The sequence below is a fragment of the Hippichthys cyanospilos genome, chromosome 18 (assembly GCF_059441005.1).
Source record: "Hippichthys cyanospilos isolate Australia breed blue-spotted pipefish chromosome 18, RoL_Hcya_1.0, whole genome shotgun sequence".
In the NCBI taxonomy this organism is placed as follows: domain Eukaryota; kingdom Metazoa; phylum Chordata; class Actinopteri; order Syngnathiformes; family Syngnathidae; genus Hippichthys; species Hippichthys cyanospilos.
This window is the reverse complement of record NC_142386.1, coordinates 2,274,060-2,293,516: the sequence shown is the minus strand read 5'-3', so window position 1 is coordinate 2,293,516 and position 19,457 is coordinate 2,274,060. Positions and strand designations below refer to the sequence as shown.

Here is a 19,457-nt window from a genome sequence, read left to right as displayed (position 1 = left end):
ATGTGGCCCACGAGTGTAAGTCATACTTTCTTTGTAAGAATGTTGTCGTTTATGATTATATGGCCAAAATGTGTTTGTTGATCCAACAACTTGTAACTGTGGATAACGTGGTATCAATCAATCAATCAATCATATTTTATTTATATTGATTAATATAAATTTAGCAATACATTACATCAGCTGTAAATTGTTCTAAAGAATGTCTTTTGTTACTTAATTTATTTCTTCAAATGTCTTCATGCATCCTTGAGCCTTATTACACTTCACTATAACACACTAATATTTTTAGTGGTAAATCAAAATAGTAACATTTTTATGAAGGCGAGACCACACCTCCTGTTTGTGAGTGACATTTGTGCTCAGCCAATAGGCTTCCAGGGAGCCCTCCTTGCCTCTCCTATTCTTCAGTCCCCCCACCCCCACCCCGGAGTGCCTTAACTTAAAAGTGATGCGCACCGCTCACGGAATCGGGAGTGCCAGGCCATCAACCGACGTGGATGCAGCACGCCTTTTTTTTTTTTTTTTGGGGTAGTTTTTGCTGCCATGGTGTGCACACTTCTCCTCCTCTGGCTCCCATCAGCATGCGTTGCTCTACACGCGCAATTTTACGCACCGCCGGCGCTTTACGCGCTGCGCTCACAGCTCTCTGAAGATGCCATCCTGGTGGCCAACAACCGCATCCGTGTGCCACTGGGCCGGGCTGTCTTCGTGGACCCGCTCAATGACCTGGTGGTGCAGACGCAGCCGGGCGATCGCTGCGGCGTGACTGTTCTGGACAACGACCCGCTCGCCAGGCGCCCCGGCCGCCTCTCGCCCAAGAAGTTCCCGTGCGACTTCGGTCCCAGGGATGTAACGTACACCCACTATGGAGCCAGGAGTCCAACGCGGGATCGGGTGCGACTGCAGCTGCGCTACGACTCGCGCATGGAGACGGTGGTCATTTCCTTGGTGTTGGAGGTGGAGGTGGTCTTTACGCAGCTGGAGTTGCTCACCAAGAACTTGCCTCTGACCGTCAGGCACTTGAGGGGTATCAGTGACGCCATAGACCGCAAGATTTTGGACTTCACTTACAACAGGGATGAGTACAAGTGTGGGGTGACCTCTTTGGCGGGTGAGAGCGAGCTACCCCGCTACGGGCAACTGCTGGATGACGGAAAACTGTCCCTGACGATGGACTGTGACGAGTTAACGCGGGCCGACATCCGCTACGAGCACACTTTCCAGGGGGCGTCACCCAACCGGGACCATGTCCCTATGGTGCTGGAGCTCCGGGACCAAGATGGCAACCTGGTGAAGCGGGAGTATTTTTTTCTGATGGTACGGATCCGTGGCGGCCAAAAGAACACGGCGCCCAGGCCAAGCTTGACGGCCATGATGGTAATGGAGGTGAGCCAGTTCGTCATGATGGCGCTAACTCCTGAAATGCTCGCTGCGGACGACAAGGAGTCACACCTGGGTGAGTTGGTCTTCAACATTACCTCGCCGCTATCTTACGAGGAGGGCTACATCATTAGCACCGATGACCAGAACCAGCCCATCACCTCTTTCTACCAGAGGGACCTGCATGACTTCAAGATCGCCTACAATCCGCCCTCAATCGATGTCGACACAGATAGAATCTTTCAGTTAAAGTTGGAAGTGGTGGACCCGGAGGGGGCCGTGTCGGACCCCTTTGCTTTCATGATCGTTGTGAAACCTATGAACTCGCTGGCGCCAGTGGTGACCCGCAACGCCGGTCAGCTGTTGTTCGAAGGCCAGTCTCGTCCCCTGGTGACAGGTCATAACTTGGAGATAGGTGACGAGGACAACCCAGAGGCAGTCCGCGTCACGGTGGTGAACGGGTTGCGCCACGGCACCCTGCTGGTCCCGGGGTCCCGCGGGGACAGCTTCACAGCTGCCGACCTGGTTGCCGGCACGGTGGTTTACCAACACGACGGAAGTGACACGCATAGTGATAACATCGTGCTTAAGATGACGGACGGCAAACACCGGGTGGAGTTCCTCTTCCCCATCACCGTGGTTCCCACCGACGACGAGCCGCCCATCATCAATGTCAACACTGGCTTGGTCCTTCGTAAGAACCAGATGATGTCTTTGTCAGCCCGTACGCTCAGTGCTTTTGACATTGACTCTGAGGACTCCACCATTAAATTCACCGTAGTTCCTCCGTTTTCCACCATCGGCACCTTGCTGCTGAGGCAGTCAGACGCACCGAAGGACCCCTCCTCATGGAAATTCAACTCTGAGGATGACGTCTACGAGAAGGAGGTGCGGCAGTGGCAGCAGAAGGACATCACGGATGGAAAGCTGTTCTACAAGCACGTTGGGCCTCACAACATCAACACCGTCACGGACCAATTTTTATTCACGGTCCAGGATGACAACGAGCCCCCTAATGAATCGGACCGGGCCACATTTGTAGTCCGAGTGTTGCCCATCGACAATGTCCCACCGGAGCTGCACCCTGGGACCAAACTGCAGATGACAGTGGAGGAGTACAAGCTTACTCACTTCGGCAAAGAAGTACTGCGTTACACAGATTTGCACTCTGAAGACTGCGACCTTAAATATACAGTGATACAACCCCCGATGGACACTGATGAAAATCACCCAGTCCTCTTTGGTACTTTGATTCTGACAGATAACCCAGATGTTGAACTGACCGAGTTTACTCAAGTTCATGTAAACCACCGCAAACTTGCGTACAGCCCGCCTGACACGGAGGTGGGCATCACATTGCGTCAAGTCCAGTTTCGCTATGCAGTTGAGGACACAGCGGGGAACAGTGTGGAAGGGGTGTTCACGATCTTTCTCCAGCCTGTTAACAACAAGCCACCGCAGATAACCAACGCGGGTTTTTCAGTGTTTGAGGGCGGGGTGCACATCCTCACCGTTGCCGAGCTTGATGCCATCGACACTGAGAGTCAAGCTATTACCTTCAGGCTCACTCAGCTGCCCAAATACGGGACCATCCAGGCGGATTTTGCTGACTTGCCTGAAAAATCAATGTTCGGTCCACGGGACATCTCAGAAGGCAGGATTTCATACGTCCACAAAGGTGAGGAGATGATCACTGATAAGTTCCATCTGGATGTCAGCGACGGTGTTCACACGGTAAACATCATAATCAAAGTCCATGTGAAGCCAATTGATGATGAAAGCCCGACTCTCAGCCTCCCCGCCGGAACTCTCGGCTCTTGCGTGGACGTTCTTGAAAATGGCGCTGTGGCGATAACCGCAAAAATCATCCAAGGCCGCGACGATGACATGTACGATCGCCAAATGACTTTCATCCTGGATGACCCGCCAACCATTGGGGAAATCTTAGTTCATGGCGCGCCTGCTAACAGATTCACACAGGTGGAGGTGAATAATGGTTTAGTGGTCTACACCCACACTGGCGGTGAGATCGGGCTCTCCTTTCGCCAGGACGCCTTCGAGCTGACCCTCATTGACATATCAAATGACTGGACGGTGGGTGGTAACCGTGTCCACAGGATCCACGTTCGAGTCACTGTGCTCCCCTTGGACAGCCAGGCCCCTGAGGTTGGACTCGGGGTGCAGTTCAGTGTCCTGGAAGGGGACAAAAATGCCATCGGCCCTCAGCACCTGAATGTAGACGACAGCGATACTGCTGTGGAAGACATCTTGTGCACCATCATCACGCAACCAAACAGAGGCTACGTGGAGAACATCTCTCCTGCAACCGGTTTGGAAAAATCTAGGTCAGGCATGGCTATCAGCGCCTTCACTATCGGCGATCTCCGGGTTGGTAATATATTCTACGTGCAGAATATCCACAAAAGCTTAGAGCCGCTGGAGGACCGGTTCGCTTTCAGGTGCTCGGATGGCATCAACATCTCAGAGATGTTACTTTTTCCTATCCTGATTGTGCCCACCAATGACGAGCCGCCGGAAATCTTCTTGAGAGAAATAGTGGTGAGGGAGGGCATGAACGTGGTGTTGGACACCCGCACGGTGAGCGGCCGTGACGCCGACTTGCCAGCACACGAGCTGGTTTTCGGTATTTCCAAGCCGCCCAAACATGGCATCATTTTGAACCGGATGCCTACTGGATCTATCTTAGTGAGAAACTTCACTCTGAAGGAGATCCAGGAGGGATCGACCATCGTTTATGAGCACGACGACTCAGAAACTACAGAAGACAGCTTCGAGCTCATCCTTACTGACGGGAAGTTCTCTGTTAGAAAGACGGCGGTTGTGAATATCATTGCAGTCGACGACGAGACCCCCAGGATGGAATTCAACAATGGCCTGGAAGTGCAAGTCGGCGAGACTAAAGACATCGATGGAAATGTCCTCAAGGCAACCGATTTGGATTCAGACGACAACTCGCTCGTATATATCATCCGTTTTGGACCCAGTCTGGGTCTCCTGCAGAGGAGGACCCCGCTTGGGTCTATGGAGAACATTACACTCGGCTCAAACTTCACTCAAGGGGAAGTGGATTCAAGACTTGTTTTTTATTCCCACAACGGCCAGGAAGGCGACCGAGATATGATCAAATTTGATGTGACGGATGGCATCAACTCACTTATCGACTCTTGTTTCCACATCAGAGTGGGCAGCGTTGACGTGGTCACCAAAGGTGTGCCTCTCAAAGAAGGCGGCCGCGTCGCCCTGACCACCGACCTTCTGGACACCACCGATCTCAACAGCCCCGAAAAGAACCGAGTCTTCACCGTCACCAGGGTGGCCGCACGAGGCCGCCTAGAATGCACGGATGCTCCTGGGGTACCCATCGCGTCCTTCACGCAGCTCCAACTGGCTGCGAGCAAGATCCACTACATCCACACAGCAAATGACGGATTAAAGATGGACAGCTTTGAAGTCACTGGCGGGTCCAATCCAACATTCAGAACCTTTCAGGTTTCTATCCAGGACATTGACAACAAGAAACCCGTGGTGACCATCAATGGACTACGGGTGACCAAGGGCCACAGTAAACACATCACGCCCTCCGAGCTCACTGCTGAAGATCAGGACACGGCGGAGAACTTGCTTGAGTTCACCATCAGCCAGCTCCCGGTCCATGGCAAACTCCTGTACAACAACTCCAAACCGGTCACAGTCTTCACCAAACAGGACCTCAACGACAGGCTCATTAGCTACGAGCATGACGGCACAGAGTCCTCGCGTGACTCCTTCTCCTTCATTGTGAGCGACGGCACCCACACGGGTTTCTACGTGTTCCCGCACACCGTCTTTGAGATCTGCCGCCCGCAGACCCTGAAAATCACTGTGGTGCCCGTGGATAACGGCGTCCCGCAGCTTTTGCTGAACAAAGTCGCTCACACCCTGAAGATCCTACCTACGGGACAACTGGGCTTCCTTGTGGGACCAGAGCACCTGATGGCGGTGGACCGTGACAGCGGACCGGCGGCGCTGATGTTCCGGGTCACTACGCCACCCAGGTACGGGTTCCTGGTGAACCTGGGCCGCGGGAACAACACTGTGGACAGCTTCACTCAAGGTAAGATAACCGCTTACCTTAAGCCTTCAATTTTATTGTTTGAAAATATATATTTATCATATAAATAAACATGTTCTCAAATTATTCTAATATCTTTATCTTAAGTGTATATTAATTCTTTTAGTAAATGACTTATTTTTATTCTCACTAAAGTAAAAGGGCGTGAGTGGGGATGTCTCGTCACTGAAGCGAAAGTGACAAAGTGCTGGTGTTTATTCACCCGAGAGACTTTTCAATATTTCACCGCGTGACGTCTTGGCTGTCTCCAAGAAGCTCAGCTTAATACCAAAGGGTCACAAAAGTATCGGGACATGCATAAGCTAGACAGGAAGTGTTCGTAAATGGACGTTGTCAAAAATCAAGTTTGACTTCAAAATGCAGTTTTAGTTGAGGCATATTCTGACTTTTCCTTCTCATTTTCCAACTGCTTTATAGTATGCCATCGCAATCGTAAATTTAATTTACAATTTCTTAGCTGAAAAAAGACACATCTCAATCAACAGTGCCTCCGCTGGCGGGGGATTGTATTGCATGCAAATCTAACGTCTTCTTCAGTGAGCCCCCTTTCCACCTTGTTAATTTTTACGATTGGCGTGGCATTTGCTGTCCTTTCCCTTTCCTGGTAGCCGATATCAACAATCTGAAGGTGGCGTACATCCTGAGCAGAGAAAACGCCACATCGGACGTCTTTGGCTTCAGCGTGGAAGATCATGGTAAGGAAATGACGAGGACAATATAAAATAGTAAAAATCAAAAGAGGGTTTTTTCTTGCGGAATTCTGATTTCATTTTCGCCTCATTTTTTACCTTTAAAATCAGAAATGTGAGCCAGAATTCTCACTTTAAAGTCATAAATTTTGTATTCCAACTTAAGGTCTCCTAAAGTCTCCTAAAAATGGAGAATTCTCAGAATGACTCAGTTGTTTGAATTTTCGATTTATACTTTAAATTCCCACTGGCTTAGTCCAGACTAAGCCACTCAAGTCATTGAAAGTCTTGCAAACGTCATAAATTACTGCCACCTAGTGGTTCTATTCCGCTATTGCTATCGTTGTAAGGATGAATGCAAAAAAATCAGGGAAAATGCATGATAAAACATGGGCTTTTGGATATGTCCAAAATTGGATCAAAATATCCGCTCATCACTAGACAAAACAATTAGCGACTTAAGCAATACTTCATATTTGCCAGCTATTTCATTGGAGGTGCGTCTTTCATTTCTATTTCATCACAAAGGCGTGACGCTCATTTGCATCTTTCCCCCTCCTGGCTTTTATGGCAAGATTAACCAGTTGACAGCGGAAATGTCAGCCTGCAGCACAACAGCTCAATGCCTTCGGGTGGTGGCTGAAGTTCACGCAGGCACGCACCCGAGGGAACCCCCCTTCCCCCCTGAGGCGCGCTCCAGGTGCTACAAAAACCTGAGCATCATCAAACGCCTCGCTATGGCAGGAAATGACAATTTCATCATTTAGTGGCCCAGAGGCGGCACGCTTATATTTATTTCCCCCTAGGGTGCGCTCACATGCCCCCAAGCAAGGCGCACCCCCCCCCCCCCCCAAAAAAAAAAAAAAAAGTACTGAGGATTCGTTTCATTGCTAGTAACTTCACTCTAGATGGTAAGATTCACAAAGACGCACATAGATTCATACAACTTTTTTAGAAAGTTATGAGCGTAGAATAAAAGCTAATCTAGGTATATAAAAACAATCTATAAGATTCATTAAATGTATTTTAACATCTAATGTATATGTTTTCAAAAGTTATACAGCGATTTAAAATATTTAAGATTCGCTCAACGTGCATAAATTTATACTGGACTTGGACAAGAACACTAGCATACACGCTAACGTGAGTAAATGTGTTTTGGGAACTTTTGCCTAAACCCATCAAAGGCTCCAGATGTCACATTGCAGGCCATTTCAAAATGTTGTTTTTTGGCATATGCTGCAAAAATGTGGCCGGCGGGCCAAACAGGGCCCCCGTGCCATAGTTTGGACACCTCTGAGTGAATGTCCTAGACTGTTTATTCTTTTTTTGTTTCTTTTTGAATAGCATTGCAGGCCATGTCGAAATGTAATTTTAATATATGCCGCGGGCCGCAAAAATGTGGATGGCGGGCCGCACATGGGCCCCCATGCCTTAGTATTGCCTCCTCTGAATAAATGTAATAGACAGTAACGGGGGTAAAACAAAAAAAAAAAAACGAGTAAAATCATGAATGTTTGAAGCTCTAACAAGATAAATTATGGATGCGTGTGCGTGTGTGTGTGAGCTACATGCTTCCATTATGTATAACAGAGACTTCCGCTTGACCTGTGTTGCGACTCGTATTGTGAGGAGTAAGAGCAAAAGCGACAAGACGAGAAAAAAAAAACGAAATGTTAAAAGCAGACTTGAAGTGTTGTCAGGTGAAAAGTTCAAGTGTGTGGCGCAGCAAGCCGCAGGGCCCACTTGTCACTCTCTCACACACACACACACACAAGAACACACAGATGCAGTTAAACACAATATGCATTTATTTGTTGGCGTGCGCGGCAGGCGGCAACAAAGTGACGGGCCAACGGTGGAGCGCGGACTGGTGCTGGATCTCACTGGAGAAGGATTTGTATGTGGTGGATGAGGGCCCTGACCACGCCTTTGTGGATGTGGTGCTGCGACGGCGGGGCTACCTGGGCCACACCTCCTTCATAGGTCTGCAAAAAAAAAAGTATATATATATATATATATATATATATATATATATATATATATATATATATATATATATATACACACATATACAGTATATAGGGAGGGAGGGAGGGGGAGAGAGAGAGAGGGCACTTTAGCAAATTAGCATTAGCCACAATTAGCACAATAACTGGTGTATTCTTTGCTTGCTTCCTTCAGACTTCACAGCCTTCCCTAATTTTCCTCCTTCCTTCCTTTCTGGCTTCCAAGCATGGTCTACCCTTCCTTCTTAAATGCCTCCTTGTCTTTTTCCTCCCTACCTTCTCCGCATCCCATCATTCCTCTGGCTCTCAAGCTTCTCCCTTCCCAAAGGCCTCTTTTGCATGCTGTTCTCCCTCCCTAAATGCCTCCTTAGCTTCCTATCTCTTTGCTTCCTTTGTCCCTTCCTTCCCGGGAAACCTCGACACCCTCCTTCCTAAATTCCTCTCTACTTTCTTCGCATTGTCCTTCCTTCCTTTCTAAATCGTTCCTTCGTTCCTTTCTTTCTTCCTAATAGCTCGCCTCTCATCTTCCCTTCGTTCCTTCCAGATATCGCTACTCAAGAAGGGAGTGCCAAGAAGGACCGGGACTTCCGGTGCAAGACCCCGACTAAGCTCCGGTTCAAGCCGGGCCAGACCAGGGCCTCCTGGAGGGTCCGGATCCTCGCCGACGGCGAGTACGAGTCGTCCGAGTCTTTCCGGGTCCTTCTGTCGGAGCCCGTCTTGGCGGCGTTAGAATTCCCCGCCGCTGCCACCGTGGAGATCCTGGACCCCCATGATGGTAAGAACTAAGCAGAAAGTATTCATTTTCAACTGAGATGAAAGCTATTGGGGTTAGCTAACCAAAAGCTAATTAAAGGTTTTTTTTTTTTTTTTTTTTAAGAGCTTAATGATAACTTTGGCTAATGGCGAGCACACTGTCTTGAAAAAAAAAAAAAATCCAAAAATTAATGTATGTATGCGTTATTCCCTCATTGCCGACTCCTTAAAGGGTGAATTTAAAAAAAATCAATAATATACAATATATATACAGTACCTCTACTTCTGAAAAATTCAGCTTACGAAACTCCTCGGAAAAATGTTGTTGAAAGATGTTAGTTACTATACGGCCAACCCATCACAGCCTAAAAAGTTTGTTCGAGTAGTTTTGCACACGAACATAAAAATACATCAGATAGTTTGAAGCAGAAGCGTAGTTTTTTTTTTTTTGCTCTTATAATTGAGAAGAAGGCGACGTCGAAGCCGGGAGTCGCCCTCCGGACGTACGCGGGCCTCCAAAGGCCGAGCCGGCCCGCCTCACAGTGACGCCTTCCTGTCACATTAGACAAGCTTCACAGGCCAGGCAGTAATGAAGTCACAGGGGAGACAAAGTCGGACACCAGAAGGATGATGATGATGATGAGAGCGCGCGTCAATGCAGTGGAAAATGCTTTAAAGCCCCCCCACCCCAAAAAAAAAATTCAAAACACTCCACTCGAGTGAGAAAAAAAAGATGAAGTACAGCAAGCTCGCTGAGTTGAGGACGTTTGAACTTAGAGCCTAAAACGCTCCGAGCGCAGACCAAAAAAAAAAAAAAATGCTAACAATGAGCGATGACATCAAGAAAGAATATCAAGTCGTCATGGGGGGTTGTCATAAAAAGAGAACAAAGACGTACTTGAAAGAAAAATAAACAATCTAGCCTTGTAATATTATGATCTAGTCGTCAGTGAGGAAGGAATGACATATTTGAAGTCATTTCTCTTATGATAGTAGACCTTTGTTTTTCAGAAGGTTGAACAAATTCCCCAAAATAAAACATTCTACATCCTTTGTTCTTGGGAAAAAAAAAAAAAGAATGCATGAAAAGCTGTACTCGTTTTCCTTAACTGGAAAAGTTAGAAAAAAAAAAGGTTAGAAAAAAAAATATACAGAAACTATACAGCGTTTTTTTTTTCCTCCATGCTGGAACACAAAGGCTTGAGGGGATTTTTCTTCTTGTAAATGTCAACAAATGTTTAACATATGTGCAAAAAATAAATTACTTTGAGCACAATTAGCTCATTCTTCGAAAAGCAAGTAAGCCATCGATTTAATTTATCGGAATTTTTTTTTTCTTTTTTGGTATCTTACCTGGCATCATCCACAGGTCTTTTTTTTTCATCTTTATCAGCCTTTAGCAAAGTAACTTTCGTCCTTGTTAGCTTGTAAGTCACTGATTTGGTCTCAGTTAGCTTTTAGCACAGTTAGCGTTTATCCCTGTTAGCTTGTTAGTCACGGATTTGGTATCAATTTGCGCAGTTAGCTATTATCACAGTTAGTTTCCGAATTTACAAGAGTTAGCTTTCATCTGAGCTTGTTAGCCACTTTTGTTTGGTCTCAATGAACTTGTAGCACCGTTAGCATTAGCTTGCTAATCGCTTGGCTTGGTTTTCAGCAACTAGTTAGCGTTCATCCCAGTTAGCTTGTGAGTCACTGTTTTGCTCTCAGTTAACTTTTAGCACAGTTAACTTTCATGTGAGCTTGTTAGTCACTTTGTTTTTTGGCTTTTTATTCAATGACATATTTTATATAGTTTTCCATTCTTGGCTTCAGAGTTCACAGGTTGTGAAATGAAATAAATATCGCCTCCCTCTTTGCTTCCCTCCTCTCACCCTCATGAAACATTGAAAGTGACAGCCCTTGTTTTCCTCACGGAGGTGAACTTGACCCACTTGGCTAAACAGCAGCACCAATGTGAGTGTGTGTGAAGCCCCCCAGGGGGCAGAAAGCCCCGCCCCTGTAGCACTCATCGTTCTTACCTTCACGCCACCTCCCATTTGTTTTTGTATCATTTAAGTAATGGCATAAACGGATCCATGTCCTTTTCAGAACCGAGCGTTTTCTTCCCCGAGCCGGCGCTGCAGGTGGAGGAGGACGCGGGGCGCGTGTCCATTCCCGTCCGCCGCGGCGGCGACGTCAGCGAGGAGCTCGAGGTGCTGTGCTACACGCAGGAAGGTACGGATGGCCTCATCTCGGGTATCGTGAGGCCTCGCAACACCCGACGACGCAGACGCTCGTGGGTCGGATGTCGCAAAGAGAAGGAACAACGCGTGCGCGCCGACAGCAACCGCTCCGCGCCGTCCTTCCTCACCACAAAAAGCGCTATCAAAAGCAAAAAAAAAAAAAAAAAATCAAACCAAATCTCTAACTGTTAAAAGATCAACTAAATCAGTTCCAAAACACCCAAATAATTTCACGGACCCCACTTGAGGAATCACTGCACTAAGGGGAGGAGTTCATGTCAATCAGCATTTTCATTTGAATATGTAAATATGTTTTCATGTTAATTGTTCGTCTTGTACAAATTGACGGGACAAATGGGACAACAGCGAGGTTGTGATTTCGCCTTTATCTTAAAAGGTCATTTGACGAGCGAATTAGCAAAGCATCTCATTAGCATGGCGCCCCTTGTTAAGGTTGACATTTTTGTGTTAGCGCGCTAGTTCGCTAATCATGATCGTGGCGCGGCTCATTATCAATATGGAGATGACATGACATCTTTTGGCCTTTTTTTCTTTGAAGTTGTGACAATATTTTTCCATATAACTAACATCAATCCTAGACAAAAACATTGAAATGATCCGCTTTTTACACTAGAGCAGAGGTCATGCCTTATTAAAAATGAAGGATAAGTCTAGTGTGAATTGTCTTGGTAGTATGTTTTGTGCACGAATTTTTGGATGGAATCTTGCTGCCATTTTGTAGTTCTTTTAGACAGGGCTTGCTAATTTGGCCGCATTTGTAGTTCTTTTAACGGTACCCTGTTATGCTGCCATTTTTGTAGTTCTTTTGACAGTTTCTTTGATGACTGTCTTTGACGTTTGAAATTGTTTCAAGGGTCCGCCACAGGCACGGCGCCCGGCGGCGTCCCGTCCCACTCGGACTACGTGTCCCGCCCAGAAGGGCGCGGCAGCGCGCTTTGCTTCGGCAAAGGCGAGCGGGAGAAGGCGTGCCCGGTGTCGCTCATCGACGACTGGCTGGACGAGCCGCCCGAGAGCTTCAACGTCACCTTGTCGATGCCCGTGGGGGGCCGCCTGGGCTTGCGCTACCCCTCCGCCATAATCACCATCCTGGAGGATCCGCGTGATGGTAAGCATCCGTTTTTTTACCCCCCCCCCCCCCCCCCCCCCACAAAAAAAAAAAAAAAAAGTTATTTATTCATTTTGACCTAACTGTCAGGATATCGGGATGTTTTGACTCCATTTTTGAATTGTTTGGGGTTTTTTTGTGCGTTCATCACATTCATCACAATAAAAAAAAGTATTGGGACGCCTCCTATTTTGGGGCGCTCTCACTGGTTGTAGTAATAACTTGAATATTTAGGTGATAGGATAAAAAGAGATCAGAGCATCTCCACGCTGCGTGGCCCACTTTCGGCGTCAAAATAGCACAAAAAGAGTCGAGCCAAAAGCAATGTGGACTGTTTGATGCTGACGGAAAAAAAAAGACGAGGGAGAGCTATTTTGGGGATGTGTGGAATTTTAAGGAATGAGCGTGCGAGAAAGACAGCGGCAGAAAGGATCAACTTTTCCTCCTGTCACCCCCCCTCCACTTGAAAGCGTCACAGAAGATGAAAGCGCTACGACACGCGCAAAAAACCTGCACACCAGTAAATCTGATGCCCAGCAAAATACACGGACTGCTCATCTCTCTTTAGAAATACAGCACTCACTTTTCATTTATATTTTAATATATCAATTATATCACAATTCATTTTAAATTTGAATATGCTTGTATTTAGCTATTTATGTAGCTATTACCCCCCAAATGTTGTGTTTGGAGATGGGTTTTTACAGCTTTAAAACAAACATGAAAACACAAAGAAAAAAACAAACAAGCTCAACAAAAAGTGTATTAAATATGCAATTTAATGAACGCAAAATGGAATGTAGCCCCAGGATCTTTTGTTTCTGTTTGTTTGTTTATTTATTTAATATTTAGCCATTTTCAGCAGTAAAATGTTCATATTTCCTCTATTTTTCATGAGTAATGAATACATGTGAAAACGACATCACCGGGGCTCAAGACCGGCAAATTCACGTGACCTTCGCAAGCTGAACTCCGTCTCAGCGCGTGTGACGTCATATACGCGCGACAGCTTGTTTACAAATGTGTTTGTCTTCAAACTGCCAATACTAAATAACTGGCCATCCCTTGAATGTGTTTGTATTTTGAAGCGGCACGGGGTCGAGAGCGCCACATGCAAAAGCAAAAAGGCGACCGAAGCATGGGGAAGCGCAGCTTGGAATACCGCCGCCCCTTCGCCCAAAGATTGACCGGCGACAGACGGAAGGGGGCGAGGCCGAGCTGTTCCTGCTGCTGACGCTGGCCAAAGACGCATCAACGACTTTTGCTTTTTCAGCAAAAATGTCCATTTTTACAAGAAACCAAACGCAATATTTCAATACAAACATATACTAACTTGCTTTATAAGGCTACAAAATTCTACAGGACGCAAGTCCATACTTTATAGCAAAAAAAAAAAAAAAATGCAAGATGTCAGGAATGACAACTGTCAGAATTAAAAAAAAAAAAAAAATAGATATCAACTTGAAATTTTGGAGGGGAGGCTTAACGATGTGACATTTTTTCCTGAACCAAAGACATGACTAATGATTTCTTCTTCGCAGTATTTTGTCCACTCCGTTGATCTTTACAACAAAGGGAAAGCGTTGAAAGCTGACACGACCAGATGGTGACATCATGTCAAAGATCCAAATGAGTTCTCACACTTCCAACGAAAGCGCTGTTCCTTGCCTAAATCATGCACATAGAATGTGGCAGGAAACAAAAATTGAATAATACAAGATCGAAATTACAAGGACATTTTGTGGGGGGGAATTTATGTTTTTGGTGGTGTTTTCTTACGTCACAACAGCATTTTTAGAATGATTTTTCCCCCTTGTATGAGAACACTTGTGATTTTTTTTCAAGAGTTTCGATTGTACATTAATAAAGTTCAAATTTGTGATTCTTGACGGTGATCTGGGGTGGACTGGCCAAACCCAGAAGAGCGCACAAAAGGAAGCAAGTGCACCTCTCCCAAACATCGCGAGATTATACAATGAATTAACTTGGATAGAAAAATAATTATATACAAACGTAAACATTAAATTACACTATACATTGTAAAAGCCAAAATATTTAACAGCATGAATTTTTGACGTCTAACCCAAGCGCTTCTTTGAAATTGGGAGTTCCAAGAAATCAGAAAGAGACCCGGACTTCGACATGCGTCAACTGACGTCACTCGGCAACTTTGAAGACACGGACGTGAACAATCTTAAGTTGTTATATGTGATTTGTCATTCGACAAGATCATTAAAATGACAACAAACGTTCGTCCAACCGGTAAAACTTATATGAAGATCAAACAATCCTTTTGTTTGAATAAATGAAGGAAAATGATGAAGAAATGTTCGTTACAGGTCAAAATGTGCTGCGACGAACCAGAACAAGATAATTTATCGGAACCAGTCATCTTTGAACACTTTTGATTGGCCGAGCGGAGTGATGACGCCCAGTCACGTTTCCTGGTCGTGTTGCTGTACGACAACATCCGGTTCGCTTGTTGCTGCTAAAGAGAGACGAGATGGCGGCGTCGTCCACTGACGACGTGAGGAAGGAGCTCACCTGCGCCATCTGCTTGGATTTCTTCAAGGACCCGGTCATCCTCAAATGCGGACACAATTTTTGCCGCTTCTGCATCTGCATGCACTGGGACGAAAATGGCGGAGATTACGGCTATCAGTGCCCGCAGTGTCGAACGGTAAATTGTTGGGCTGTTTCTTTTCTCATGTCTTTTATTTTTCTCTGTCTTTTATTTTTCTTTTTAATGTGTGCTGTTTGATGTTAGGGTGCTGCGTTTGAGTTTTATTCACGGTTGCCGTAGCATGTATGCATCTTCAAAGCTTTTTTTCCTCCTTTGTGACGTTTTTTTTTTTTTGGGGGGGGGGGGGGGGCTTCCCGTTCGAGCCAATTTCGAAGCGACGTGCAGAAAAACTTATACGCCTCTAAAGAATAACAACATAAAAATCAATGGTAGCAACTTTATACCCTCGTCTATCGCGGGGATTACGTTCCCCAAAATACCCTCAGTTAACAGCAATCCGCGAAGTAGATTTAGAACGTTTTTTGTTGCTTTTTGTATCCTTTTTTTTTTGGCTACTGGAATGTAGCGAGGTAACACTCTAGTCCAGACGACAACCCCCACCCTAGTGGTTCGCTGGCGCTTAGGAATGAATTTTCAGGTCTTTTAGGAGTCCAGACATTCAATACCAGATACTTTTAAGTATCAATTTGTATTGTTGATACTTAAAAGCAACTGGGATTTAATGTCAAGACTCTTTATTTTAAAATGTGAAAATACGTTCCTGGAAGTGAATGATTTAATATGGTTTACAAATGTGATACACACATCAACCCGTGTTGTGAAAATGCGTAGAATAATATAAACTGTCAAATTTTGACATACTTTGTAATGATAAGTTGTCCAATAATATCTTAATTGCAGCATGTTGAGAAGCCGTCCAATCCATGTCCAAAATCCGAAGTCGCGTTCAACAACGATTTTTCTTAAAAGGTGTTCAATAAGAGGACCTTCACCAAGAACTACCTGGTGCAGAACCTGGTGGCCAAGATGGAGGGCCTGGAGATCTTGGGTTCCAGTCCCACCCCCGCCAAGCCGCTCAAGGTGGACGGCAAGTGCGAGCAGCACGGCGAGGAGCTCAAGTTGTACTGCCAGGCGGACAAGCGGCCCATCTGCGTGGTGTGCCGCGAGTCGCGCGCGCACAGGTCGCCGCACTTGTTCGGATGGCAAACGTTAGCGCGTTCCTCGACGCGCTGCTAGGCCCGCTAACCTAGAAAGGGACGCCGTTTTGTTTTTCAGGTATCACGAGGTGGCTCCAATCTCAGAAGTTGCCAATGACATGAAGGTAGTATTAGATATTGTCTAGTATCATTAACTGACTCGGTGACTAGTCAGAAAATTGTATCTTTGGTGTCTGTTTTAGTCTAAAAGTTAGTCTAGTTCAAGGGATAGTTCACATAGCCATTTAAAGAAGTAAAAAGTTCATTTTTTTATATGCTCCATTTCATAGCTAAATTAGTTTTCAGGTACCTTTAAATAAAACATTTTCCCACTTGTTAACAGGAAATGACATCATATGTGCTCAACCAATCACGGTTCGGTTCTTAGTCACATGAGCTTCGCAAGCTCAAAGATGAGAGTTTTGGTCAGGGGGCATTCTTGCACTCCCTGCGTTAATTTTGCTTACCAGCAGAGGGCGATGTTTTTTGTCAGGACAGCGGCCTGACCTAGATGAAAGTGATGTTTTTTGGACCGTTTGTCGTGAGCGGGACTGAAAAATGTCCTTTTTTTTGTTTCAGCTGCAGTTGAGACTGCGTCTGATGCCTCTCAGCACCTACAAGGCTCAGTGCCATAAGGTCCTCACCGTGGACGAGCGCACCAAAAACGACGTCCGGGTACGCCCGCGCGCCAAGTCCCAAAAGCGCCGGAAGAAACCAAACAGGTTTTGTTTTTTTTTTTGCTTCCAGATGAAGAAGCAGCGTCTGAAGGAGAAGGTGGAAGCGGACGTGGGCGCGCTGGTCCAGTTCCTGCTGGACGAGCGAGACGCCCTGCTGGACAGCCTGGACGCCGAGGAGGCGGCGGCCGTGGCGCTGCTGGACGAAAACATGGAGAGCGCCTGCGCCAAGATGGCCGCCATCACCCAGCGCGTCAGCGACATCGAGCGCCACATCAACGGCGACGCCAGCTTCAAGGTCATTGCCCGTGCTCGGCAAAATGAAGCTTCATGAAGCGCCTCTGACTTGTTGTATTTTTTTTTTACTCCTCTAGTTGGTGCTCAGGCTTTAAATAGAAACACTAGCACATTAGAAATGTAGTCAATTTCCTCAGCCGCTTTGAACCAAGCATGGCGCCTAAAATACCTGAAGTGCTTCATGAAGCTTCGTTTGTCCATCACTCCCCAGGGTTTCATGAGATACTGTATTTTCCGCACTATAAGGTGCACTAGATTACAGGGCGCGCCTTCAATGAATGGCCTATTTTCAAACATTTTTCAGATATAGGGCGCAGCGCATTATAAGGCGCATAGAACAGAAGCCACAGTAGTGACTGACCTTGCACACCGCATTTAAAAACATCAATTCTTAAACCGATACTTTGAGTTGATAATAGTTGTCAGTTAAAAAGGAAAAAAAAATGGTTGTAACGTGATTTTTTTGTGTGTGTGTGTGTGTGTTATTTCACCAGAGCCTGACGGAGACTTTCAATAAGTAAGTTTTTCGTCGAACCCCACCCCCATTCAGTTTTGCTTTTGGTTTTAATTTGTGACTCTTGCGCACGCGTGCCAGTTCGTTACGCATGGAGGCGTACGGCGACGTGAAGCCCGTGGAGAGTCCCACCGAGTTCACGGATTTCTCGGGACCGTTCCAGCTCATCATGTGGAAGAAGATGATGCACGTGCTGCATACCAGTGAGTTGCGCTATTCAATATTAAGAAAAAGGTGCTTCATCTTCCAGTTAATTTGCTCTTAATTTGAAAATAATATCCTCAAAGGCGCAGGATGTTTTGCAAAAGAGGCGGTATAACCACGTGGCGCTCGGTGTTCCAATTCATCTGCTCTTGATTAGAAAATCATAATTGGTAAATCATCGTAATCCGTAAGGGCATATCATGTTTTGCGAAAGAGGCTGGATGTTCCAATTCCTTTGCCCTTCTTTTGAAAAGAAACCCGTACTTAGGTTCGCCCGATTTTTTTGGGCATCCGCAAAAACAGTCGAGATCTTCGGTAGCCGGTTTTGACAAGTGCCGATATCCTCCCGAGTCGGCCCGTTCCTAACCAAAAACGAGAGCGTTTGGCGGCCTAACGAAGGAAGGAACGCCCGCGCGGCGCGTCCACAGTGCCGCAGAACCTGACGCTGGACCCGGACACGGCGCACCCCAACCTCCTGATCTCGGACTTCGACACCAAGGTGGAGGAGGTGCGGGCCCGCAGCCAGGAGGCGGACCTGCCGGTGCGCTTCACGCGCTTCTGCGGCGTGCTGGCCACGGCGCAGTACTGCGGCGGGCAGCACTACTGGGAGGTGGACGTGCGCGACAAGGGCGTGTGGTACCTGGGCGTCACCACCGAGGGCAGCAACCGCAAGGGCTTCGTCAGCCTGGCGCCCTCGGCCGGCTACTGGAGCCTGTGCCTGCAGGACCGCCTGTACGCCAACGGCGAGGACGGCCGCGTGCCCGTGGCGGACTACTGGAACTCGCCCCGCGTGGGCGTCTTCCTGGACTACGAGCGCGGGCGCCTCAGCTTCTACGACGCCGTCACCATGAAGCGCCTCTACATGTTCGACACCTGCTTCGTGGAGCCCGTCTACCCCTTCTTCAGCCCGGGCAAGAACGACCCGGGCAGCCGCCTCTGCATCTGCCACTACTACTGAGTCGTGCCCCCCCCCCCCCCCAAACAATATTCAGTCTGGGAAGGAAAGAACATTTCAATTTTATGACCTGTATTTAAATGCGAAAAGGTGTGAGAGATGCTCAATCTTCTTCGGGTAGCCCGATTAGATTGTTTTACTTTGAAAAAGTATACTTTTTCCATTTGTTATTTTCTTTCCTTGTTTTTTATTTGCCCGACGAGATGGACTGCAGTCATTTTTTTCGGTTTGACTTTTAAAACGTGTCCTATTTTCCTTTGGCTTTTTTATTTGCCCGACTACATGGGGCGTTTTTTTTTTATTTTATTGTCTCCTTTTCATTTCTTTCCCTTTACTATTTCTTCAAATTATTATCGTATGTTGTTTTAACGTACATTTTACGTTTAATGAATAATATTGTACCAGCCCAATTTTTATGATGATTTGGCATGCTCCATGTGACACCTGATTCGATGGGCTGCATTACTGATTCCAGCTTTCGTTTGGAGTGCATCATCGCGCGATTTTTTATTTTTTATTTTTTTTAACTGAATTGATTCAACTGTTTCCGCGATACGTTTTTGGTCACTGATTGTTTTTCTTTGTAAAATAACACTGAACCCGATCTAGCGTTGAGATCAATTGAAATGTTTTTTTTTTTTTTTTTGTAAATGTTTTGCGCATATATCTGTGCCAATATTTTGTGCTGCATATGATATATATTCTCTGTTGGTTGTCAGCGTTACCCAATTGACAGGATTAAAAATCACAAAATAAACAAATGTTTATATCAATTTGAC

General features: G+C 46.3%; 2 protein-coding genes across 2 annotated transcripts; both read left to right on the top strand.

Annotated features, from left to right (window-relative positions):
• The first annotated feature begins 502 nt into the window (after nt 1-502).
• LOC148408413 (FRAS1-related extracellular matrix protein 2-like) lies at nt 503-14,196 on the top strand. The gene is made up of 7 exons (XM_088439977.1): nt 503-5,494; nt 6,121-6,207; nt 8,035-8,187; nt 8,755-8,985; nt 11,055-11,180; nt 12,063-12,314; nt 13,403-14,196. Exons 1-7 carry the CDS (start codon nt 544-546, stop codon nt 13,546-13,548), a joined length of 5,946 nt encoding a protein of 1,981 aa, XP_088296103.1. The 5' UTR covers nt 503-543; the 3' UTR covers nt 13,549-14,196.
• A 409-nt stretch (nt 14,197-14,605) lies between these two features.
• Nucleotides 14,606-19,456, top strand: trim47 (tripartite motif containing 47). Its single transcript, XM_088439984.1, has 8 exons — nt 14,606-14,994; nt 15,808-16,019; nt 16,114-16,159; nt 16,614-16,709; nt 16,782-17,006; nt 17,500-17,522; nt 17,601-17,722; nt 18,152-19,456. Exons 1-8 carry the CDS (start codon nt 14,818-14,820, stop codon nt 18,679-18,681), a joined length of 1,431 nt encoding a protein of 476 aa, XP_088296110.1. The 5' UTR covers nt 14,606-14,817; the 3' UTR covers nt 18,682-19,456.
• The last annotated feature ends 1 nt before the right edge of the window (nt 19,457 follows it).